General features: G+C 45.6%; 1 protein-coding gene across 4 annotated transcripts in view; it reads right to left on the reverse strand.

Moving 5' to 3' along the window:
* The window catches only part of EMSY (EMSY transcriptional repressor, BRCA2 interacting), a 698,405-nt gene extending 672,706 nt beyond the window's left edge, over positions 1-25,699 (reverse strand). For all 4 annotated transcript variants that reach the window (XM_069640042.1, XM_069640040.1, XM_069640041.1 and 1 more), the window contains exons 1-2: positions 25,590-25,699; positions 24,450-24,553 (exon numbers count right to left, since the gene is read on the reverse strand). In XM_069640042.1, coding sequence (XP_069496143.1) covers positions 24,450-24,519 — 70 coding nt within the window. In that variant the 5' untranslated portion in view covers positions 24,520-24,553; positions 25,590-25,699. The remainder of the gene's footprint in view (positions 1-24,449; positions 24,554-25,589) is intronic.
* Between the last annotated feature and the right edge of the window lie 268 nt (positions 25,700-25,967).

Consider the following 25,967-nt stretch of genomic DNA (forward strand, 5'->3'; position numbering starts at 1 on the left):
ATCCTGTTGAACTGGTGTCTTCTTTTGTTTTATTTCTTTGTGTTTCTTTTTTTCTTTTTTAATACATGCCCACAACGGTTGCTTGACTTAGCGGAGTCCTACAGATTTATTAATTAGGATGCACAAAATATATAATCTGAGGAGTGGTCACTTATAGGGGTGATCTAAGAGTACCCCAAATGGATGACCCTGTTTGTTCAGCAAGGTCTCTTGTGGAAAGCCATCACTTGCAAGAAGGCGATTGCCAGGAACGGTCCAAAAATATAGGTTCACTTCACAAATCGTCAGAAGACCAAAACTTACATTTAATTCAGTCTGCAACCATTGTATGAAAATTCAAAAACTGCCTTTGTAAATAGTCTGGAATATACTCTGTCTGTGACATCCATGAAAAAGGAAGATCGATTATTTTTTACAAAAAGGAGATGTCATAGCTTAGATGATGAAAACTGCACTGAATTAATAATTTCGACAGACATGCCAGGTTGTTCATTGTTAAGGGAGAAATGGCTGCCTACCTATTTGAATCAGGAAATAAAGATAGACAGTATGGCTGCTTGCTCTTTGAATGCACTGCCACATGGCCTAGGAAGGAGCCCTATGCAGAGGATGGAAGAATATATTCATAAGAAGAATCCACCGCATCTGTTGGCTCCAGTGAGGAATGAAAATTAATTGCCTTCTCCTTCTCATCCCCTTCCCTCTGGAATCGGGGGTCCGCCGACAGATTCAACACTGTTGGCATTAAACCTTCTCCTGAACTCTTTGGTCAATGTTTTTGAGTTCCTAAAAAGGAGAAGTCCAAGCTCATTCAGAAATTCTTCTGGAGCTAACGAAAGAAGTGGGCTGCTGTGATTCACCTTTAGCGTGTTTGGGATCAGTGATAAATTCAACTCTCACAGAATAAATGAGCTAAGAGCAGAATCAAAAAAGAAAGCTATTGCCTTAAACGAACTACAGGGAAATGTGACGACTACTGACCAGCAAATTGAGGTCTTGAATAGAAATGTGCAGGGATTGATAAGTAAATCACAAGAAATGATGGAAGGTGTTGAGGCATGTACAAAGCCTGGAGACAGATGGGGAAAATCAGGATTTGGATGACACGCCTCTTTTACAGCCTGTTTTAGAGGAATGCATAAGACTGGCTCAGATCTCGGATAAGCCAAGCATGGATGAAGATAATAATGAAGATTCCTGCAAGGAGGCAAACCAAGGCTCATCAATGTCAAGCCCAATTTCCACTATAGCTCTGAATTTTTATTTATTGCTTAAGTGTGTGTTGGTAAATTAAATAAACTTGTTGCAACACAAAAAGAAAAGAAAGGGAAGAAAAGGAAAACTCAAGCTAATGAGGAAGCAAAAGCATCTAACTCCTGGTTACTGGAGCGTAAAACTAAGAATCAAAAAGCATGCTTTAAATCAGATGGAGGAAGTGGCTCCTATACACACACTAAAACTTAAATCAAAGTGTGTTGATCAAGAAACGAGCTCCAGTGACTATGACATAGGAGATAGTGGGAAGGAGGTTCATTTGGAGGCAGCTGTGTGAAGTAAAAGTTCCCTACCCTCAAAAGAAGATCTCTTATTATCAAGGGTGTGTGTGTGTGGGGGTGTTCAAATGGAGAAAGTATTGGCTCCAGTTCAATGGGAACCTACCTTTTACCGGGGGGGGGGTGAGGAAATGACACGAGACCTGCCTGCACAAATACAGAGACAATATAACAAGAATCATCTGACTTGAGGTGAAATCTGGCTGTGAGCGGGCGAATTAAGAAAGTAATGGCTCCTGCTAGATGGGAACCCATTTTTTTTATCAGGGGTCAAATAATACAATTCAGCAGATATAGGAATAGAGTATCATCAAAGGATTGCACTGATTTGGGTCGGAGCTTGGCTCTGTCAACAGGACCACCAGAACCCTTGAATGAAGCGAGGAAGGACAACGGTTTCTCCCATTATACATAGTCAATCAGCAAAATGTCCATTTGCTGATTGACTATACACTGTGACACAATTAATTATCTTGACTTAACGATCTCAGTTGATATTGAAAATGACACACTGGGGGTAAAACCTTTTCACAAGCAAAGAGATACAAATGTGCTACTGCATTATAGTATCTCCCACCCTAAAAACACACAGGACAACTTACCTCTGACCTCTGGGTCACTTCCTCCGGCTGAAAAGAAAAAGCACTAAATCAGAAAGATTACAAGCAAGAAGCTGAATTTCTAAGGGAAAAACTCGATAAGAGGGGTTACCCGTTTAAACTAACATGGGAGAGAATGGAAATGAGCAAAAAATTTAAATCGGGAAGCCCTATTGGAACAAAAGAGATGAAGAGAAAAAAGAAAAACTAGTTTTCGTGAACACATTCAGTCATCTATCAAATGAAATCCAGAAAATAATCCACAAGAATTGGAATGTGTTGGAACATGGCGAGAGTCCGATAGAGAGACCACTGATTGCGTTTAAGCGAAGTAAGAACATCAGGGACCAAGTAACCAGGAACAATGTAGTAGGAAGGGAAGCCAAACAACATACAATTCTCCTGCGGTCTTTCCAAGCCAGTGGGACACACACCATGTGGGAATAGCGTACGTTGTCCACAAACACAGAGGAGCACCACAGTTGATATAGGCTTGCGAAGAACCTGTATTCAAAACACCTTTATTAATTGTAACTCTAAAACGGTGGTGTATGTAATTCGATGTCCCTGTGATAAGTTGTACATAGGGAAGACGGAGAGGAGAATAAAAATCTGGATTACTGAACACAAGAGTTGCATAAAAAAAACTGCCCCTATGGTTAGTCATTTTATTGAAATGATACATAAGGCAGAAGATATCAAATTGACAATCCTGTACCAGGTGAAGCCGAGTAGTGACAGGAATCTGGACAAAAGGAAACTTTCAGAAAAAGAAAAATTAAATTTACCTGACTAAAATGCAACCACAGGCCTGAACGAACACGCTGCAGAATGCTAACTCATAGATCCTGGCGACAGATTAAAAACAGATGTCTTTGGTTCCTAATGAGGCGAGACGGCATTAAGGAAGGACTGCCCATGCTGGAACATGCGCAGTATGGAGTTCAAACAATTTATAAATACCACAACTTACTATGATAGACGGGCTCATCATGTTTAAGTTAGCTTCATTTGAAGCATAAAGTTCCTTTTTGTATTGAAACGGAAAGAGGATAGAGTTAGAAGAAAGAACCTAGCAACTCTATGGAATATCACCATGGCGACGAGAAACAACTTTCCCGTCACAAGGAAACTGACCCGGAAGAACGTATGCAAGACTAAGAGCACGGTAATCACTGCGGTGTAGTGGCGTAATAGGAAGAGACGCAGCATAGGGTAAGCTCTTAGATTATAACCTCTCTGCGCTTTCCTTCTGCTGGTTACAGGCAGTAAAGCAACGCATAGTGTAGAGGACGAGTGTGAGAAGGGAGCGGCACAATTAAGAACCGAGCAGCTACACTCAGCGCTTCAGTACGGCGACTGATGATGTGTGCACGATATGGCTCAAAGCATATAGGTAAGTAGGTACGTGGTGCCCAGTTTTCTTCCCTTTGATCGTCCGTTGATATTTGGTCAACCACAGAATGTGGTCTGTCCTAGAAAACAGGCAGTACCTAAATAGTAGACACGCTGTAGTAGCGCGATTTCTTCTTATAAAAATAATTGAGAGTAAGGCCCCTTCCTGTTTGCCCCTGTCCCCCACTCCATCCAGACGCCTGAGAGGGCAGGAGCCCTTCACTGTGCACCTGATGCACCTCTACAGTCCTGCCGACCTACATCAACACGGTCTGCTGGAGCAGCCGTGCATCATCTGCAGCCGACCTACATCAACACGGTCTGCTGGAGCAGCCGTTGCATCATCTGTAGCCCTCCTTCTGCCCACTGCAGGTGAGCCTGAAGCCCACCGGCGGTGCGCTTCACCCCGCGCATCCGCCTAGCAGGCACCCGGAACCAACTCGGAGCGCATCCTAAGATGGCCGCCGCCATCATTGTTTATCGTGTTGCCTAGCAACACTTACTTTTGGCCCAGAAGGCCACCGGCAGGCGGAAGCCGGCCCACTCGAGGAAGGCCCTTGAGAGTAAGGCCCCTTCCTGTTTGCCCTGTCCCCCACTCCATCCAGACGCCTGAGAGGGCAGGAGCCCTTCACTGTGCACCTGATGCAACTCTACAGTCCTGCCGACCTACATCAACACGGTCTGCTGGAGCAGCCGTTGCATCATCTGTAGCCCTCCTTCTGCCCACTGCAGGTGAGCCTGAAGCCCACCGGCGGTGCGCTTCACCCCGCGCATCCGCCTAGCAGGCACCCGGAACCAACTCGGAGCGCATCCTAAGATGGCCGCCGCCATCATTGTTTATCGTGTTGCCTAGCAACACTTACTTTTGGCCCAGAAGGCCACTGGCAGGCGGAAGCCGGCCCACTCGAGGAAGGCCCTTGAGAGTAAGGCCCCTTCCTGTTTGCCCCTGTTCGCCCCGGAGCCGTGGAACCAGTACTCTTTACCTGCACTGTCTGGACTTAATCCACTGTGAGTAAAGCATAATACCCTTAGTCTACCCTAAGTCTACCCTTAGTCTACGGTCCTCATGGGAATGTCTACTGCTAATTGCTAGCATGAACACACAAACTTAGTTAATTCACCTTTACTAACCGTTGTTGCTCATGTGCTTGGCGCTATTGCTACTGCTCTTATGCGCCATATCGCGCTGCGCCTCACTGATGCCACTGCAGCTGTGTTGTGCCCTGTAGTCGCTCATGGACCACAGTAATTGTGTTGTGCCCTATGGTCGCTCATGGACTACAGTAATTGTGTTGTGCCCTATGGTCGCTTATAGACTACAGTAATTGTGTTGTGCCCTATGGTCGCTCATGTGCTACAGTAATTGTGTTGTGCCCTATGGCCGCTTATAGACTACAGTAATTGTGTTGTGCCCTATGGTCGCTTATAGACTACAGTAATTGTGTTGTGCCCCATGGTCGCTCATGGACTACAGCAATTGTGTTGTGCCCTATGGTCGCTCATGGACTACAGTAATTGTGTTGTGCCCTATGGTCGCTTATAGACTACAGTAATTGTGTTGTGCCCCATGGTCGCTCATGGACTACAGCAATTGTGTTGTGCCCTATGGTCGCTCATGGACTACAGTAATTGTGTTGTGCCCTATGGTCGCTTATAGACTACAGTAATTGTGTTGTGCCCTATGGTCGCTCATGTGCTACAGTAATTGTGTTGTGTCATATGGTCGCTTATAGACTACAGTAATTGTGTTGCGCCCTATGGTCGCTTATAGACTACAGTAATTGCGTTGCGCCCTATGGTCGCTTATAGACTACAGTAATTGTGTAGCGCCCATGGCCATATATACACCATACTGCCATTTGCTTGCGCCCTATGGTCACTGCAACTCAACACTGTGTGCTTGACCTCACTCACTAGATAATAACACAGCAGACCTAGCAGCTACTCTGCCTGTGCACTACCCAGAAACTAGAACTCTAGCCATTCATCTAGATACAGGACTCTCACACATTATATTATGTTCCTTATACTATCCTATCTAGTATACCTGGCCACCTCACTCGCCCTACTGGAAAGACTCACCATGTCGCCCCTTACAGCAACCACAATACAACAATCCACTACACAATGTAACGTAGCCGACAGAAACCTAAGACTACGAGCAAGACTACCCAGAATCTTTGATCCTCTCACCAAATACGAAAATAACACCATTCGAGCCAAAAAGGAACCTACTCCCAAACCTTTCACCCATAATTACATTATGCACAACAATTACCAAACAAACAAAGAAACAAGTGCCACTCCTAATGCAGCAATAAATACTGCTACACACCCAAACCGCACACCTAAACTCAAAGGAGCCTTAATAAACGCTAGATCCTTAGTCGCCCATGCCATAGAAATATCTGAAGTCATCTCGACTGAAGACTACGACTTCCTAGCCATTACAGAAACTTGGCTGCATGAGGCATCAGGCCCAGCACTATCCCTAGCTGTACCCAACAATTATACTATCCTCAGAACGGATAGGTGCGGAGCTCGAGGTGGCGGACTAGCCATCATCGTCAAAACTAAACTCGGGATGAGACTCACCCCTTCACCAACCATTGAATCCTGTGAGATAATGTCTACCAAGACCTCAACAGCTAACTCTCAAACTCTTAACCTTCACTTGATATACAGACCTCCAGGTCCTATCAAGAATTTCATAGAAGACTTAACTACCATCCTATCAGAAAACCTCAAAGATACTACTCAATCAATACTACTAGATGACCTCAATATTGGCTTCAATGATATCAACGACGTACACGCCACATCAGCATCCAACACCCTAACAGAACTGGGATACACCCAAAGAGTATTTGAGCCCACCCATATCAAAGGGAGAACCCTTGATTGGATTGCTGACCACAACTGCAATATATCCACTCTCACCATCTCACCCCAAATCTGGTCAGATCACCATCTAATCTCATTCTCCTTGGACACTGTCACCCCTAAACTGCAACAACCGTGTGCACCACCAGCACTTACCAGAAACAAAAAAAACATGACACTAGACAAACTACTTCCCGGCATCATGCCCACTCTGGACGCTTTACCTGACAACCTTAACCCTAACAGCCTGTTGGAAGAATTTAACAACATCATGAACAAAACCCTTGACGACATCGCACCACTAAAGCTCAGAAACAGCAAACCACAGAGCCACCTGAACAACTGGTTCACCCCTCTCCTAAAAAATCTGAGATTAGAGAAAAGGAAATGGGAAAATACGTGGAAAACTAACCCCACTCCAGAAAATAAACTGAAACTAGTTAACATCTCTTCTCACTATAAAAAATAAATCATTTTAGCTAAACAAGAGGCTTACAATAACAGAATTACACAAGCTAATTCAAGCACAAAAGAACTGTTCGCCATACTCAGAGAACTGGAAAACCCAATAACACCTCAAGATAACTGTCTTAAAGACAAAAAATGGTGCTCTGAAATCCAGCACGCTCTCTCTAACAAAGTCCGAAACCTTCAAAAGAAAATAGAACTAAAACGTGAGACATTAGCGTCCAATATATTACCGCCTACTAAGACACTCCCTAACTTCAAACCCACTACGCAATTCCACTTCTCCAAAGTCTCCATACTAGAAGTAGAGAAAGTAATACTCGGTCTAAAACCCTCCAACTGCAAAGGAGACCTATGTCCAGCACAACTCATCAAAGATGCCGCACGAGATCTAGCACCATTTATCACTAAGTTAATTAATGCCTCCTTTACCTCAGGCATTATCCCCAGTAACTTAAGAGTCTTGGGTGCTCCCACTCTTAAAAAAGGCTTCTTTAGACCCCACTATACCTACCAATTATAGACCTATTACGACGGTACCGTTCCTTTTGAAGATCCTGGACAAGGTGGCATATATCCAAATCCAGAATTTCCTGGAACAAAACCAACTATTAGGCTCCCGACAATCTGGCTTCCGCCCTCTTCACGGCACAGAAACTGCATTGATTGACCTTAAAGCTCAAATAGACAAAGTACGAGATTCTGGAAAACCAGCACTCCTCCTGCTACTAGACCTATCGGCCGCTTTTGATTTAGTGGACCATAAAATCCTATGTAACCACCTAGCCTCTGCAGCACACTTCTCCACCGAGGCCATAGCATGGATACAATCTTTCCTTAGTGACCGCACCATGAGGGTTTTCTCACTTACAGCAGCTACAGACCCCATCCCTATTACCTGCGGTGTGCCACAGGGATCGTGCGTTTCACCAACGCTATATAACATATTCACCAAGCCCCTGTTTGATGATTTGGACCATCTGGGTATCACGTATACTAACTACGCTGACGATACCCAGATCCTCCTCCCACTCACGGGGGTTTACGAAAAAGATCTAGCACTGGTGAACAAAATATACAGCATCGTTCAGGCATGGATGGCAACCCATGGATTATGCCTGAACGATGATAAAACTGAGCTTCTTATCCTAGGCACAGCACCCCTCATCAATAAACTAAGTACAAATTACTCCTCCTTTATCATAGATGGGAACTGCATACAAGTTGCTAAAGAAGTCAAAACATTAGGGATCTACCTTGATTCTACCTTATCATTCTCCAAACAGGTAAATTCCCTAGCTTCCTCAACAGCCTACACATGCAAGCTCATTAGAGCAGGAAAACAATTCCTATCCCAGCACAGTTGTCTAACACTAGCCAGAGCCCTTATCATCTCTAAACTAGATTATTGTAACGCACTGTACATAGGAGCCACTAAATCCATCATCAACAAAATCCAGATACAGCAAAACAAGGCCATCCGAGCAGCATTGAACATCCCCAGGAGAGAACACATTACAGAAACAAGAAGGAAACACAAATGGCTTTCCACCCATGAGAAAATCAGACTTAAAACTGCATCTCTCACATACAAATCTCTACACAACAAAGCCCCACAATACCTTAAGGACAGATTCACCAGATCACACTCCACAAGACAAACCAGACTTGCTTACACCAATCGCCTCCAAGTACCTTGTTTTAAACTGACCACCATAGGCGGAGCTAGCTTCCCAGTCAAAGCTGCTCAATTGTGGAACGAATTACCTACTACCGCGAGGCTAGAACATTCTTTTTCCAAATTCAGGCAAATTGTAATTAACTGGCTGACGACAGCTACTGCCAAATGAATATATGAAATGCTTACGCCTGTCTGCTACACAGCATCTGTACCATATGATTGTAAACTTGTATTTGTAAACTTGCATCTGTAACTGGTAATTATCTGTAACATGTAACTGTAACCCGTAATTTATGCTCCAAGCTGTACATCTTCTTACTTTCTGCGCCCTTATACCCCAGGGTCCGGTGCGCATAATAAATACTAAACAAACAAACAAACAAACAAACAATGCAAGTGTTTCCTGAAACTTAACCCTCAATTAGGAATAGTGGTTCCAACAGCCAATGGTAAATATAGAGGTTAGTAGGAGGAGTTATATCTGTCCTTTGTCAATAGTGACAGGCGCTGCTGCCCACAGCCAGTGGTTAACTGAGAGGATAGTAGGAGAAATTAAATCTGCTTTTGTCAATGGAGACAGACGCTGTACTCTGCCTCGCAACCCTTTCAATTGCTATGAATTTCATGGTGGCGATTTGGCTCCGGATTATCATTTTTTCAGAATAAGAACCGACACAGTCTTGAAGCGGCTTCTGTACAGCAGCTACCACCTCCTACTACAGGCGGTCTGAATTGGAAGATAGGAGTGCAGTTTTTCGTTCACCTTTGTGTGCCTTTTGCAATAGGAAAGAGATGTCTAGATGGGCGAGTATGCAGTTTCTAACAGTTCTTTGTACAATACTATAGGAAATTGGTGTTCCTAGGCACATTAAAAATGTGCAAATGGGTGACTACGATTTTATAATCAGCTGATGAGTAAAAAATTCAATGTATATCCGAGGTATTAAGTCCCTCTTTATATGTCATTCCTTTAGGTCATTCTCACAGATGAACCTACACTGGTGTGATTAAGAAGAACCAGGTAAGAGAGGGCGCTAGAGGGCCATCCAAGATGGCCACCTTGGCCTGAGCTCCCGCAAGCACCCTGCATCAATCCTTCATAATCCTGCTGTTTCTGCACTGCTCAGCACCAATTCCTCGCCCCCTGACTTCCCGGTCTGTCCAGCTGCCTGGCAGTGTTTTCCGGACGTAAATCGGCCACTCCATGCCGGATTGAGACCCCTGAGGCCTTAGGTCTGGGCCCAGCACGGCTAGCCTGCCGGAGTAAAGGGCGCGGCGCCGTAGCCCACATCCAGCCAGCGGACCGCATCGGCCAACGCCGCGCCGCCGAGGGACCCCCTCCACTCGGCCTGAGCCGGATCGGGGGCGGGAGCGAGCTACGAGGTCCCCGCGGTGCGGGCCCAGCTTCCGCCGTCCCGGCGCACGGCCATCATCGGCGCCCGCCCGACGCCCCGCGGGGCCCCGCGACGAGCCTCCAGTACCGGGAGAGCGAGGCCGGAAGATCAGCAGCGACACCAGGTACGGGGGGGGGGGTTCGCGCGCTGCACTGAAGTTGGCCCCGGCCCGACACACCCCCCGCCCACTTGCCGCTTCGGCCCCGGGTCCCGGCTGCGGCTCCGGCCGCGATTGGGGGTTAGAGGGAGAGTGGAGTCTCCAACAGCACACGGAGGCGTCGGCCCCTCCGCTCCCCCCTGCTTCAGTCTGGTGCTTCGGGTGTGATGGGCTGCCGGACGCACTTGTGGCGATTCTGACCCTGCACCTTGATAATTGCCATATTGCCTGCCGGGAGAGCAGCCAACGCAGGGCCGCTTGCCACTTCATCCACCTCCTGAGGCTACGGCGCCATTCCAGTCTGAGTGCAGCGCTTGCTACCTCCCCGCTGCGGAGTTGGCACTATCCCCGGGGGAACCCGACAGCAGCCACCCCGGCCACCACAGCAAATCGCCAACCCCTCGCCTAAATCGAACCATCTCAGCCCCCCAGAGCCAGCAGAACGCAGCCCAATAACTGGCGTCCCATTCTACTATCGAACAATAACCCGTCCAGAACTGTGCAGCCGGACACCTCATACCCTCCCCAGGCAACACATCACATTATACAGCGGCTCCAGCACAAAGTGCACCGAAATGGGGAAATACGACAAGTCCCAGAGGAAGTTAACTTTCGAAGGTGGTGCGACCCCAAAAGCCCCCGCTCAGCGGGAAGACCAGACTCCCGCCCCCAGCGGGTCGCCCCCGACGGAGTCAGAGGGTAATGCATTTGAAATAAAGGAACTCCTTTTAGACTTGAAGGCCGGCATCGGGAATCTCAACAACAAAATGGACGGCATCGCCTCCAAGGTAGACCTCCTTCAACACCGCATCGACACCCACACGGAACGTCTAAACGAGGTCGAGCAAAGAGTGTCAAATCTAGATGATGGCACATCATCCCTCTCAACCAAAGTTTCGCAACTCGAGGCCCAAATGAAGGCAACAATAGCTAAATGCGAAGACCTCGAAGGTCGTTCAAGAAGGAATAACATAAGAATCATCGGGGTGAGAGAACAGCAGCCGCAAGGCAGAATGGAGGAGTTCGTGGAATCACTCTGTACATCACTCTTCAGTAGAGAATCACTGTCACCAATGTTCATAGTAGAGAGGGCTCACAGGATCCCGTCGACCCGGCCTGTCCCCGGCGCACCACCTAGACCAATCATTGCGAGGCTGCTCAACTACAAAGACAGGGACACCATCCTCCGCATGGCAAGGGAGAAAGGAGAACTGCTGCATGATGGGGACAAAATTCACGTCTACCCGGACTTCTCTCCCACGGTACAAACTCAGAGGAAATCATTTACTGCCATCAAACAAAGGCTCCGAGCCAATCAATTACCATACTCGATGCTCTTCCCTGCACGGCTCAGAGTACAGCACGGAGAAAGGGTCCATTTTTTCCAATCACCCGAGGATGCACGCATGTTTCTCGACCGGATAGGCTGCCCTGACCCGAATCCTAACCGGCCCAGGCCCCAAAGAGACAGAAACATCAGGATTCCGCCATAATCCGGAGCGACCAGGGGCGAGATGAAAAATCGCAAGATGACACATCGGAAACAGGCTCAACACACAGTGAGTTCAACGCGGGGCAGGGAAGCTTGGAGGGCCCCAGGCGCCCCTAGCACAGCACCAGTTTACTCCCCAGGGTACACTCAGCTACCCGTAGGTTGCGTGGCTGAGTTCCTCGGGGGTACAGTTCTACAGCGACATGGTCTCCACCTGTTACGCTGATTGTTTTAAAGGGTTTGAGTGGGTTCTCTCTGTGGGCCAGTTGGGTTTGCCCACCTGGAAGAGAGATACACCACGGACTTGGGGGGGTTTGACCTCGGACGGGGCCCTCAAGGTTCATCAGAAAAGCACAGCGCCTCCAGTCCCCACCCCTCCCCTCACTCTCCGTCGCCTAGGCGGATACCAAAGTCGTCCAATCAAGCAAGTCTCAAAGCTATCAGCAACAAGGTCAGCAAGTCTCTTCCCAGTGCCTCCGCACGGCCAGCTGCAGTAAACAGAAAATGGTCAATTAGAATGCCCCATCCGAACCATTCAACGTTTTAACATGGAACATCAGAGGCGGAAATATCCCAGCCAAAACCAGGAAAATACTCCAATACCTCAGGCGTCACGAAATCAACGTGGCTATGATTCAAGAGACCCACATTCTACCAGGGTCGGAGCACCAATGGGCTAAGAGCTGGGGCTGTCACAGATACTACTCCTCTTATTCAACATACTCCAGAGGAGTCGCTCTACTCATACACAGAAGGATGAGCTTCCGCTTGATACGCATGGCGAAAGACGCAGAGGGGAGAGCAATCATAGTGAGCAGTATCGTAGCCGGTCAGAAGGTGACCTTCGTCAACTCCTACGCCCTGAATACAGACGGCCCTGACAATTTTGGATGGGTACTCACCCAGCTGTCCAAACAGGACCCTGCAACCATAATCTGGGGAGGTGACATGAACACTGTACTTGATCCACTAAAGGACAGATCAAAAGCTTCTCAGCTGCCTCCAACCAAAGCTGGACTTCAAATAAAAGAAATATGTAATGCCTTCAGCCTGATAGACATTTGGAGAGTCTCGAATGGTGATTCACGAGAATTCACATTTCATTCACCTGTACACAACTCGAGCTCTCGTATCGACTATCTCTTCGTTTCGGCAAATGGTCCTCTGACAGGTGATCGATGCTGCATACATCCGAGAACTCTCTCCGATCATTCCCCGATTTTCCTCAACTTAAAACCATCCACTCCGATACCACCGCTACAGCGATGGCGCTTCAAGAACGGCTCGTTAAGGGATGAAGTGTTTGCTTCCGAACTGAGGAACGAGATCAAGGTATTTCTAGATGCCAACATTGGCTCAGTCCCATCCGCAAGCACAATTTGGGAGTCACTAAAATGCTTTATAAGAGGAGTCTGCCATGCCAAGGAAAATGGCATCCATAAGCTCATCAAGCGCGAGCTCACAAGCAGCGAAGGAAAACTAAAGAGCCTTGAGCGTCAAGCCACCAGTGGGGCAGATCCCAAAATATCAGCAGCCCTGAAGGAAGAATTGACGAAATTTAATCTCGCAGCAGACCGCGAAATCAAATTCCTGTATCGCAATTGCCAAGCTCGTCAGTACGGAGAAGGCCAAAAACCCGGGGCCCTTCTAGCAAATATAATCAGAGCCGACTACAGATCTGCACACATTGAATCGATTCGGACTTCTCTGGGTGAGGCAGTCTATACTGATGAAAGGATAGCGGAGGAGTTCAGGATCTTCTACCAAGATCTATACAGTGCTAAACTCAATAAGTCGTCGACCGCTCCACTGGAGTACCTTGAAGACACGGAACTCTACTGGGTCGAGCATTCTCTCCGAGAACCACTAAACGAAATGATAACGCAAGAAGAGATTTTAGAAGCCATAAAGTCCCTCCCCAGCTCCAAAGCACCGGGCCCCGACGGACTGACTGGAGAATTCTACAAGTCCTTCGCGGGCACCTTGGCCCCTCTCTTGGAGGCAGTATACGCGGAAGCACTGGAAAGAAGGCACCTGCCCCCTACTACCTGTGAAGCAAATATTATTCTACTGCACAAACCTGGCAAACCTCCAGAAGACTGTTCTTCATACCGACCAATATCGCTCCTCAATCTAGACAATAAAATACTCGCCAAGGTGCTGGCAAAGTGGTTAATGCCATTAATGCCCACCCTTGTTCTGGCAGACCAAGCCGGTTTCATTCCAGGCCGCAACACAACGTTTGGACTTAGGAGAATGTTCGGTGTCATGGCCGCTCTGGACCCCTCACTGCAGGCTGTGGCGGTGCTTCTCGACGCCGAAAAAGCATTCGATTCGGTCGAGTGGCCATTTCTGTTTGCGGTGCTCACCAGAATGGGCCTAGGAGCCCGATTTATTAACCTGGTCTCTCTACTGTATACCAAGCCTCGTGCCAACATTATTGTAGGTACAGGCAAGTCGGCCCCAATGGTTCTGCAACGAGGCACGAGACAAGGCTGCCCACTATCGGCCTTGATATTTGCTTTGGTGATGGAACCTCTAGCTTCCAGACTGCGAGAACAGAGACAGCAGAGGGGACTCATCATAGGCCCTCACAAACTCATCATCTCTCTCTACGCCGACGACGTAGCACTATTCATCCGAAACCCGGAAGACAATCTCAATCCAGTCATGAGGGAAGTCATCAGGTTCGGAGCTGCGTCTGGATTAAAAATCAACCAGTCAAAATCCATTGTATTCCCTCTAACACCAGCCACAAAACAGTTCCCAGACGACTTCAAACTCACATGGAAGTGCTCCGGAGTTCGATACCTCGGGATACAATTATCTCTGAAACGCCAGGAGGTGTTCCGGGATAACTATGAAGTGGTGGTCAAATCACTTCAGGACAAGATCTCGCGCTGGAGGTCTCTTCCACTAACCCACTGGGGTAGGATCTCCCTGGTGAAGATGGTGATGTTACCCAAACTATTATACCTATTCAACAATATCCCGATGCTGCTGCAAAAACCCTTCTGGAAAAAGGTGAAAAGCTTGGTCCTCGAACTACTCTGGGCGGGTAAGCCAGCGAGAGTGGCATATACCACGCTAACGCTCCCCGTCACCAAGGGGGGGCTGGCACTTCCAGACCTGGAAAGATACTACTGGGCAGCTCAAGCACAGTTCCTCAGCCATTGGTACGCATCCCAAGCGATTCGACCACATGTACAAGTTGAGCGTGCCCTCGCAACTTCCTAACTGCAGTCGTCCTCAGTCAAATGCCAGCTCCCAGCGACACGATGAATGTGATGCTCACAACGTACAAAGTTTGGAGGACGCTGGCCCAGAAACTTGGGGTGCAGACACGGTACTCCCCACTCCTGCCTGTCAAGTTTATTCCCGGAGTCCCACTGACCTCGGAGACGGTGTTTCACAAGTGGGTCGACAAGCTGAACATACAAACATTGGGGGATCTCTTCACAGAAGACAGTTTTTTAACACCAGAGCAAGCAAAAAGTAAGGGGGGAACCACGGCCTTAGATGTATTCCTCTACTTCAGAACCCGCTACACCATGCAGGCTCTATTGCCCGACTTCCCACGTCAGCCACCAACATGGCAATTATTGCATAGCGTCATCCAAGCACAGGGCGAAGGTAGGCTAGTGTCACAGATCTATAAAGCCCTCATTCCCTGCACACCTCTCGCCATCTCAGGTGCAAAGGATAGATGGGAGAAGTCGTTACAGGTTAAGATTTCTGAGGAAGATTGGCTCTATAGTCTGAAACAAACTCAAAAAGTGGCGCTTAACTCACGCCTAAAACTTATACACTTTAACTTCCTCCATCAAACGTATCACACACCGGCGAAAACCAACAAGCATCATCCAGACACAGAAGCAAAATGCATCAGATGTGGGGTCACCTCAGCAAACTTCATTCACCTAGCTTGGGAGTGCCCCGAGCTTACGCATTTCTGGAATCAAGTTCTGAAGACGACAGCGGCTGTTGTGGGAGAACCAATACAACCAAGCCACACAGCGGCCCTGTTGGGCATGACGAGGCTGCTCTCCGCTCCAATAAGGAAATTGGCAGGGGTAATGTTGACTTTGGCCCGCAGGAGAGTTGCCATGGCCTGGGGCAGAGGCCCCCCCCCCCCCCGTCAGTCCTCGCCTGGCGCAAAGATTTGTTATATTACCAAGATGTGGAAGCAGACTTCATTAAATTACTCCCTCAGCACGCCAGACCTCCAGACATCTGGGGGCCATTGACACTGTTTTTGATGGGCGAAGCGACAGAGCACGCATCTGCATCGTCAGACTCGGAGGACACCACCCGGTGAGGGCTGGGCCAGGGTATCTCCACATCCTCGTAGCGATGGCTAGAGGGGGCGCTATCTCAATTAAAGAGGGCGCTGTTGCAGGGGGACGGAGCTGAGAGGGGGAGGGGGGAGGGGCAGTTGAAGGGTCCCGGGTCCAGGCGCAAGGTTTAAGTCCACCCTAATGTGGGTGTGAAGTTGTATCGTGAGTTAAATACCAAAAATAAAGTTTTTAAAAAAAAAAAAAAGAAGAACCAGGTAGTGTTGTTTATTTGGAATTGTTTGTTAATAGTTCGTAAGAAACTACGTGTCAATTTGTGAAAAGAATGTTAAACAGGGAATGTTGAATTGGATTGTGTGGTTATTACACATTGCCCCCCTGAAGAATTTCCAGAAAAACCTTTCTAACAATGAATGGATGGAATGAAAAATGTTGGGTGTTTGAGTAGGAGTGGTATAAATTAATGAATGTGGATGTTTGTTCAAGTGGTGAGAATCTAAGTGTGATATACACTGTTTTTTTTAAAAGTTTTATATGTAATGTATAGGTTTTGTGTTTTGAAGTAACCACCCCATCTGCAGTAATGGTGGTTTAACAATCCTTTGATTTTGATGTAAAAAGGTAAATAAAATATGTATTCATGCTTTTCGATAAACAATGTCTCTGAACATTTGTGATAAAGTCTGGTAGCCTTTCGACAGAGAACCACTGGAACCCTTTTGTCTAGCGTTTATTCTGGGGCTGTTCCCATGGTTGTAAAATATACCCCACCTCTCTCCTTTTGTTGACACAAAAGATAAACATTTTCCACATCGAGACAAAGAAGCTTCATCAAATACATTATAAAAAACAATGTATCAATTCGGAATACATTTGGTAAGGTAAAACCAATAAAAAGAAATATCCACCTTAAAAACATTCAATTAAAGCATTCTAATATAATTTAACATTTCTATACATTTCATATAACATTTCATCATAAAATTAATATTGTTTCCTTCCATCCACAATTTCCACATAGTAAATATATCAGCCTCATCTATGGTATTGTTGTATGATTTTACATATCTGATGGAGCTTAGGCTCTCACAATGTATCAAAACGTGGTCCACAGACTCCATTACATTAACGCCACATAGCCAACACATACGCTCAGATCTAGCCAATCCAATCCTAGCGCCCTTAATTTCAAGGACTTGGTTAACATTAAACTTCAACAACAGAAATTGCCTCATGATACAACTATCAGAGTATGCTGACACATATTCAGGAAGTGATCTGCACATCAATCTGTGTTCTATAAATCGACCACCGTTTACATTTGTGGATAGTTGCACAAGATTCGTCTCACAACTGTATTCATTTAACCTATATTTTATTAGACAATGTTTACGTGATCTTATTGCTGTGCCATTTACCGGTTCAACAAACCCTACAAACCATGCCTCATGTAAAGTATACATCAGGCCCAAACTACCCATTTGTTCGAAATGATCTAGTCTCATATAGGCTTGAATAAAGTTAACAATAGTTCCTTTCTCAAGGTGCAGCATCTTTTCGTAACACATTACTACTTTTCGAATAAAAACTACTGGGGTGCCTAAGAGATTGAATTCCAATCTTAAGAACTCAACTGCCAGCGTCTTAGGCATACGAAGCAAGATCCTTAATATTTTGGCCTCAAATGTACCCAGCTCATTGGTAAGCTTGTGACCCCATACATTAGGACAGGTTCAATTTTTACAGTATAGAGCAGTAGTATTGTCTTCCAAGAGCATCCTCCATGTCTCCCAATAAAAGAACTTATGGTTTGTACAATGGTCATACATTTCCTCTTAGTGTCCTCCCATTGTCAATTCCAACTTAGTCTATCATCCCCAATGACACCCAAATATGTATAGCACTTCACACATTGTACTTCAGAATTATCAAGTGCCATTTATTTTAATTTTACCAGTGAATGCCATGATCTTGGTTTTTGTTACATTGAATCGTAGTCCATTAATTTCGGCATAACTGTGGAGAGCATCTAACATAGTTTGCAGTCCCTTTGGCGTATGATCTAATAGAAGTAGGTCACCAGCATATCCCAGCCAATTCCTTTTCTGTGTACCTATTTTTACCAGGCTGACTGTTTAGATTGTCAAACACTTCAGCCAGATCTGCAAGGTACAGATTAAATAAGGTTGCAGCACCTATACACCCTTGTTTAACACCTCTACTGGTAGGAAAGGACTAAGACAATTTGCCCTGCCCATCAAGGCGCACTCTAATACTAGTTCCTCTGTGGAGTAGCACGAGCATATTCAGGAGGCCACGCAGTATATTCCATGCAATAGGTTTCCGCCACAACCTATTACTCATTACTGTATCGAACACAGAGCTGAGATCGGTAAATGCACCATAGACTGACACCTTTCTTCCAATCCATGCATACTCAACTGCTGATGTTAGCAGCAGCAGATTGTGAGTCGTCTCTGCATTTTCCCTAAATCTGATTTGATTAGGAGGCAATATGTGATTCTCAGAAATCCACTGATTTAATTCAATCGAAAGGACTTTAGCAAATATTGTAGCCTGTAACTAACATGGCCAGCATCCTATAACGAGCTGGACTGGTCCAGCAGCCCTTCCTGTGGACTCGAAGAATATGACTCACTGTCCAAGAGGCAGGAAGTCCACACTTGCTTATATGGGTATACAAATGATGCAGTGCTTCTGCCCATATCTTGTGAGAAGATTTTATCAAGTCGTTACAGGTACCATCAAGGGCCAGCAGCACGAGAATTGCAAAGCCTCTGAATAATAGTAGTTAGGTCTGCGACTGTCGCTTTTTACGCCCAAAATGCTTTTGGAAGGACCACCTCAGTCCACCAGAGCAGTGGACCCCAACGTCGCTGCAATGTGTGTCACCAGACCTCTTCGGGAACACTATTAATAGGCAGGCCCTTTTTGGTAGCACCCTGATCACAGACCATATACCTGTATTATTACAGTACGTGCATGGATCGCTAGTTGTTGCCAGGTTTCTTTATCACAGTGCCACTTATGCTCTCTTAACCACCTACGAAATTTATTTTTTACTAGTTTAATAGATTTCAGATATCTCTATGGCTGTACGCTGGCCATTGGAAGATTGAAGGATTTCAACAATGTTAGCCCACAATTGTTTTTTGGCATCACCAATTCTTTTATCGTAGTTTTGACCTTTTTTCCTACTCACGCAATTCCATCGCTCATGCACATTTTTAAATCGCCTCTGTTGTTGTATGGCTTCTTTAATGCTAGTTGCTAACTTCAGGAAGTCCGGTATCATAGCTGATTTATCACTACCAGAACCGTCTGCAAAGTTGCCAATTAAAATGGAAACATTGATACAATATGCTTCGGTTTATCTATATTGACTGCATTCCAGAATATGCGGTTCTGGCCAGCATTTAAGTAGATGTCTCCATTCAGATCTCAACTCCACTACATGCATACATATTTAATATGACACACAGGGGAAGATGGTCACTCTCATTACTTATGAGAACATCCATATCCTTGACCTTATCAAGCGCCTCAGTATTAGTGAACACATAATCAATGGTAGAGGCACTGCAAACACTCACACGTCGTCCATTCAACTGGGTGAGGTGATGAGAATGTAACAGTGCTGCCCAGGCTCTGCCCTGTCTAATTCGGGCAGGAGGCTTCAACGGGGCAGATACGCACACATTGAAGAGATCTTCATCACCCATTACTATCTGTGACATGAAGTCACCTACAACGCAGTGGAGCGTTTTGATCAATATTTTCAAGAATTTTGGTCACAGCCGCAATGTTTTGTCGCTACAACATTTGGGGTGTCATATCCGTTAATCGGGAACATAAAATACTGCTCAAAGTCAGTTTTACCACCTGGAACATTAGAGTAGACACAGGGACTTGACAGACACGCCAGGGATGACGCACTGTGTCCAATAGACAACCCTTCGGATGGCCAATTGGTCCTTTATTAGCAGCTACATGTACAGTACTTCTGTTGTCAAACTAACACTCATCAATCATCCAAGTTTCCTGTAATGCAATTATGGAAAAAGTGTCAATCAGCCCACCCACAGCAGATAAATGGCCAAACCCCATAGTGTTCCAGGAGCGTATAATATCTGGTCAGCGTGCTATTGCTGAAAAGTGTTTTTTAAAAACTTTGGGTAGCCATTACCAGTATCCATCACCCTTATCAATGTCATCTTTGACAATATTTGGTCCACTCAATGTACTTTGAGGTTTAGGATAGGCCACACACATTATGCCACAACCGACAGGGGTAGTGTGTAACGTGCCTTAGTTGAGTGGTTCATGGCCTTACTAGATGTATGCACAAGTGGGATATTTGTGTATTTACAAGGTAACATGTATAAAATTCTACATATGTATCCTAATCTAAAAAGCTCCGTTTCGTGGAGCAGAGCTATCACCGTGTGCAAGATGGGCAGTACTGCTGACTGATTAAGAGGAGGATGATATTCAAAGTGTAGCACAGTCTGTAATTGGAGGGCTCTAATTTCTCCACTAGTGCCCTCGCGTTTATTACCTATGATAGCTTTATTATTTAAGTGATTGTTAGCGTATTGACCTTCACGACGGTATTTTGCACTGTTTGGACAGTGATGTTAGAAGTACATGGCTCTACAACAATAGTATCAGATAGGTGCGCGTTGATGGGAGGAGCAGATGATAGGTGCCCTTCACCAGCAAATAACCTTGGGGTGTATACAATTGCTAGATCAACATCGACATCACTTCATTGTGTTTTTTCTTCTTTGATATTGTTTTCATTTTTGCAGATTAGTGAAGATCTCATCAACATGTCTAATCCAATCCTTTTGCTCTGGTTCGAGGATGTAGTTCCTAATGTCACAGCCTTGTGGGTTTGTACTTTCACACAATTTTGGTACTGAGGATTTACACCGAGGTACAGAAATCATCTGGCCACTACCATTCATTGGTACTGGCGCAGCATACATCAGATTTGGTTCTGGGAATTCTACATTAGGGACACTATATAGCTCCAAAATGCTGAGAATATTACTGTCCTCAATAATGCAAACATTCTTTCTTAATTTAGTGCGTTTTGCATAAATACATACTTGTGAGCTTCTTCTTGCGTAATTTCAAACCCTTTCGCGGGCCAATATGAACTCTGGCATTGGCGGCAAATTCTATTTGGGAGCACACTATCCCTTCAGTATTAACCCCAATAGATTTATGGTTTGGTGTAGCTATTGTATCAACTCCCTGCTCTTTGAAAGTCTTTTTGCCACGGTTGATAGACTTGTGAAGGAGGACCGATTAGATGTCCAATTTGTTCTCCATTTGGACATCTATCGACTAACGTGGTGAGCAAATTCTCGAATGCTAGAAACTTTGCAGTGGAGTTCATACTAGTGTTGCTGAGGTCGTTTTGTACGGACTCATGTGAGGTATTTAATTTGTGTTGTAGGTCACCTAATTGTAGCTGCGGGCAGCCTTAGAAAGTTATTTCTATCGACCTTGTTTGCTGTTAGTTATAAGAATCTTGCTTATTAGCTACTCGCACCACCCAGCAGAAATGACAATCTGGCAGCCCAGCAGCACTCCCAGAGCACTCATGAGGCACACACTCACAGATGCGCACGGCCGCCGATATTTGTAGGGCTTCTGGGTTAGTGGGAGGGGCTTGTCGCAATCTACAAAATAATGAGAAAGCTATATATCTTAGTGCTAAAGTCATTAGCAAATTAGCGAGACAGTATCAGTCCGGTGAAATTGTCTCTCAGTAGAGGTGTAGGTCAAAGGGCGTACCACAGTGCAGTACAGTTCGGTCTCCAATAGATTCCAGTTCAAGTGGCCTGTGAGCAAACAGCACTCCCAGAGCATGTGCGCAGATGCACGCGGCCTCCGGTATATGTAGGGCTTCTGGATTAGTTGGAGGGGCTTTCCGCAATCACAGATCAGTACAGTTCGGTCTCCACAAGTCAATTTAGCCAATTGCAACTTTTGAACTCTCTTCTTTACCAAATTCAAAATGTACTGGTTAAGTGAAGTACATAGTCCCTTCGCAAAACCCGATTGTCTAATATCAGATATGCCTCTTTTCTACGCCCATTTTTGGAGCTCAATTAGGACTAGGCATGCAAACAGTTTGCCTGGAGCATCCAATAAGGCCTGTAATTTTTCTGATCCATGCTATCTCCTTTTTTTAAAACAGGCACTACTATAACGGTCTTGCAAGAATCAGGTTTTAATATTTCCTTAAGCACCCGACTAAATCTAGTGCTAAGAGCCTCAACACAGAGCTCTGGGTCTGCTTTCAATATAAAATTAGAGAGATCATCTGGGCCTTGAGCTCTAGAATAACTAGCTTTCCGAATTAAATCAAGTGCATCCTTCATCTCAAATAAATCCCAACTACTCACCACAAGGACTTAAATAGTTCACTCTACAGGTGGTAATGTAGCAAAAATGGACTTAAAAAACGTTACCCAAACGGCTTCTGAAATAGGGTTTATAAGAAGTGCAGCTGGAGGGGTTTCATCAGGTTTCAATATAGACCAGAATTCAGCAGTTGTATTACATGGTTTCGGCATCTTTTTGTCACCTCATGGCTCTTTGCCCATGGAGCCAGTTCTTAAACTTTAGTTTTACATTTTTTAATAACATAACCCGCTCTTCTGTGATAGGTTTACAAATTAAGCTCAGTTCTCGTCTCAACTCTCTCTTTCTTTCTCTGCTGTACTGCCCAGTCAATAGAATGTTTGCGATTGTAACAAGTCTGGTAAATCCCACTATTACTTTCTTAAAGTCATTCAGGGTGCTAGCCTAATTCACTAAGGATCCCTCCTCACCTGCTTCCTCAAACTTCTTTCAACAACAACGCTTTCAGCCTTACAATTTTCTCTGGATTCAACCTTGATCCGAATACCTCTCAAGTTCACTTCCAATTCAGGACTATAATTGCATTCTTTTCCTAACAACATCAAGAGTAAATATTACTTGTTGCAGGCGAGGATCACTAAATGCAGAAGTTTATGTTTCTTAATTCAACAACAAGGCCTTTTAATTTGAAGGTTTGTGAGCGATGTCATAGATCCTACCACTTAACCATGTTCTGACTTTGGAGGTGTACCAAGACATTATGTTATCAACTAGAGGTTTAACTCAACAGGTCAAAGATTTGCCAACCGATGGAATGGAAGCCTTTTAAAGAGTTAAGAACTGAATGGGTCATGATAGACTGCTCAACTGCTCATACGCCGAATATCAAAAATTGAGGAAGGCTAAGAGGATGGGCTGATTTTTTTTAAGGCATACAAGGCAAAAGGTAACGTTGTTTCAAGAGTTTACAAACATGCTGCTGGATGCAAGGACATAAATGCGAGTCTATTGGGAACATGGTCAGAAATATTGGGGTCAGAGATGAGTGAAAGCAGGAATATTAAATTAACTTCACTAAACCTAGGAGAACGTTGTGTTAAGCAGATTAAAATATTAAACAGAGTCTACTGGACACCGCAACAAATGTACAAAAGGGGATTAATTGACTCAGAAATGTGTTGGCGATGCAAGCACAGAGTGGGTTCATTTGAACATATGTGGGAATGCAGTGGGTTGAGGGAATTTTGGAAAGGGGTCACAACAACTATGAACTGTTGCTTGATATTGACAATGATGTTACTGGGAGAAGAGGAACAGGTTTCAGATTTGTCTTACCCACAGAGATGTGTTTTGAGGGCGTCTTTATCAGCAAAGAAAATTGTTTTGCGTAATTGGAAAAGTGATTGTGTACCTTCAACGTCAACATGGTCGGAGGACTTGAGAAGTATGTCCTTTACGAAAAATATGTTAATGCACAGAGAAAAGAAAGGCAACCTTTACGTGGCAATTTGGGAACGAGTTCTGATTTATAATGCGATATGTGTGTTAAAGAATCAGTGTTATATATGTGTTGAAACTTTTGAGGACCGAAATTGTACAGCAAACTTGTGAAGGGGGGTTGGGAGAAGGAGTTTTAATTTAGGTTGTATTGTTTTCAATTTTTTGATTGGTACACAACCAAATGCCAACCATTTTTCAGATACTGTATTGTTCGCCTTCAACTGATGTTCCAACCAGCTACATTCCATGTTTTTTTAACCTTGACATTTACGAAAGCTGCCATTCACTAGAACATTATACACAGACTGGATATAATGGGCACATGGACACCATCACGATCTACCCAGCTTACTTCATCACAGCAGATACTACCTTGTCTTGCCCTCCAAAGCCTACAATGATAGTAAATACACCTAACGAGATGAGGTGTACAAAAAGACCAATATTGCAAAACAAATTTAATTGATTGATATATAGTGTTCCACTTTAATCGAACTAAAAAGCAACCAATCAGGGCATGCTGAAACCCTTATTGTTCAAATTGGACATTGGCAAAGGTGCAGAGTCAGCTAATGTACCAGAGTGAGAAGGGAGGGGGCTGATCCCAAAATCCAAGAGAAAGGTACGTACCCAGCTTGCGCAGGATCCTCTTGCACTCATCCCTGCTCAGATCCAGGAGCGTTGGCCATACCACTGGCATCTTCCTGCATTCAGGTGACCGGAGTGTTCCCTCCCTGAAAATATAAATGATGGTGGGTTTGGCCGGGAAATGTCTGTGACAATTACAACATGGACTTAACTGTAGCACACTTTCTGACTACTTGAATGGAATGTTATAGGAAAAACTCGGAAAGTGCATGCCTATTTCGCTGCAAGATTGCACATATGAACAACTATATCGTCTATAGAAATGGCCCAGGGTTGGCCACCTGTCAGTGTCAGGTAGATGTAATGATAAGGATGTATTAGCGTGCAGGAAACACAAGCAGAGTGAAAAATGAAAAAATACAAAGGGTGTTTACACAGGAAACATTACAGCGGCGAGAGTGAGTAGAAAGCTGAAGGCCGAATAGTTGTGGCGGAAAGGCCGCATAACGGTGTAGCGCATGAGCAGCAGGGGCAATGGGAGATGGTAGTGGGTAGGCTGTGAGAATAGGGTCTCAAGCGGCAGCAGAGAAGTTGAGGTGGCATTAAAGGGATGGGGGGAGGCGGAGGTGTGTAGGAGAGGGGCTGGGAAGAAGCAGTGCGTGCTGATAATGCAATGAAAAGCTGGTGGTGGCGACAGTTGTAGCAATGTGCATGCAACAAGAAGGCGCCTCTCCTGTTCCAGTGGGAGCCCTCTCAGGACACCACCATAGCTGAAAGGAAGTGAAGACAAGTGACACAAAAGGAGAGGAGGAATTCACGGGTTGAGGCACTGGTTAATAGGCGCAGAGGCTGGGAGTAGTTGCAGAGTACAAGGTATATATAGTCTGGGAAGCTCTAAAACAGTCAGTTTACAACCAAACTCCTGATACTAAAGTGCCAACAGGGGCTGTATTCGACATTGGAACGCCAGCGAGACGTAAGAGGGGGAATCAGACACTACGCCGACAGGGGGTGAGGAGATCGGGGAGCGATGTGCTGAGAAAGAGCCAGCAGGGTTCAATGACAGGAGTTGCTCTGCCATATATGTAAACAGAGAAAAGCAGGGTCTGTCAGTGACAGCCGAGTAGGAGTGGCGCCGCCCTGACAGGATAATACTCCTCCCCCCAAGGCAGCCCCACCCACCTTCCGCGGGAGCTTCGGTGGGCCGGGCAGATACACCACAACAACGGGTACCGATTCGGTAGTATCTAGTTCCATCCGAGAAACGGACCATAGTAACGCCCCGCCTACTCCTCTTCACGTGACTTTTAGCACGTTGCGTTTCCTACCAAGCACGTAGCGTGCGACGTCATCTTGTCCCTCATCTTGTGTGGGAACCGGGAAGGTTCCAGCTGCTAGTGTGCAGGAGCAGCCGGAATGTGCCTGCTTTTTCGTGGCTGGCATTTTCCTCGGGATACCTGTGAAGAGAGAGGCTAGTCCTATACACCAAATGGACGCATGGGAGCGGAAAATTACATTTACTTTAAACATCATTTTCATCTATTCAACCTGACGGGTATG

The sequence above is a fragment of the Ambystoma mexicanum genome, chromosome 7q, assembly GCF_040938575.1.
Source record: "Ambystoma mexicanum isolate Mex_15411 chromosome 7q, UKY_AmexF1_1, whole genome shotgun sequence".
NCBI lineage: Eukaryota > Metazoa > Chordata > Amphibia > Caudata > Ambystomatidae > Ambystoma > Ambystoma mexicanum.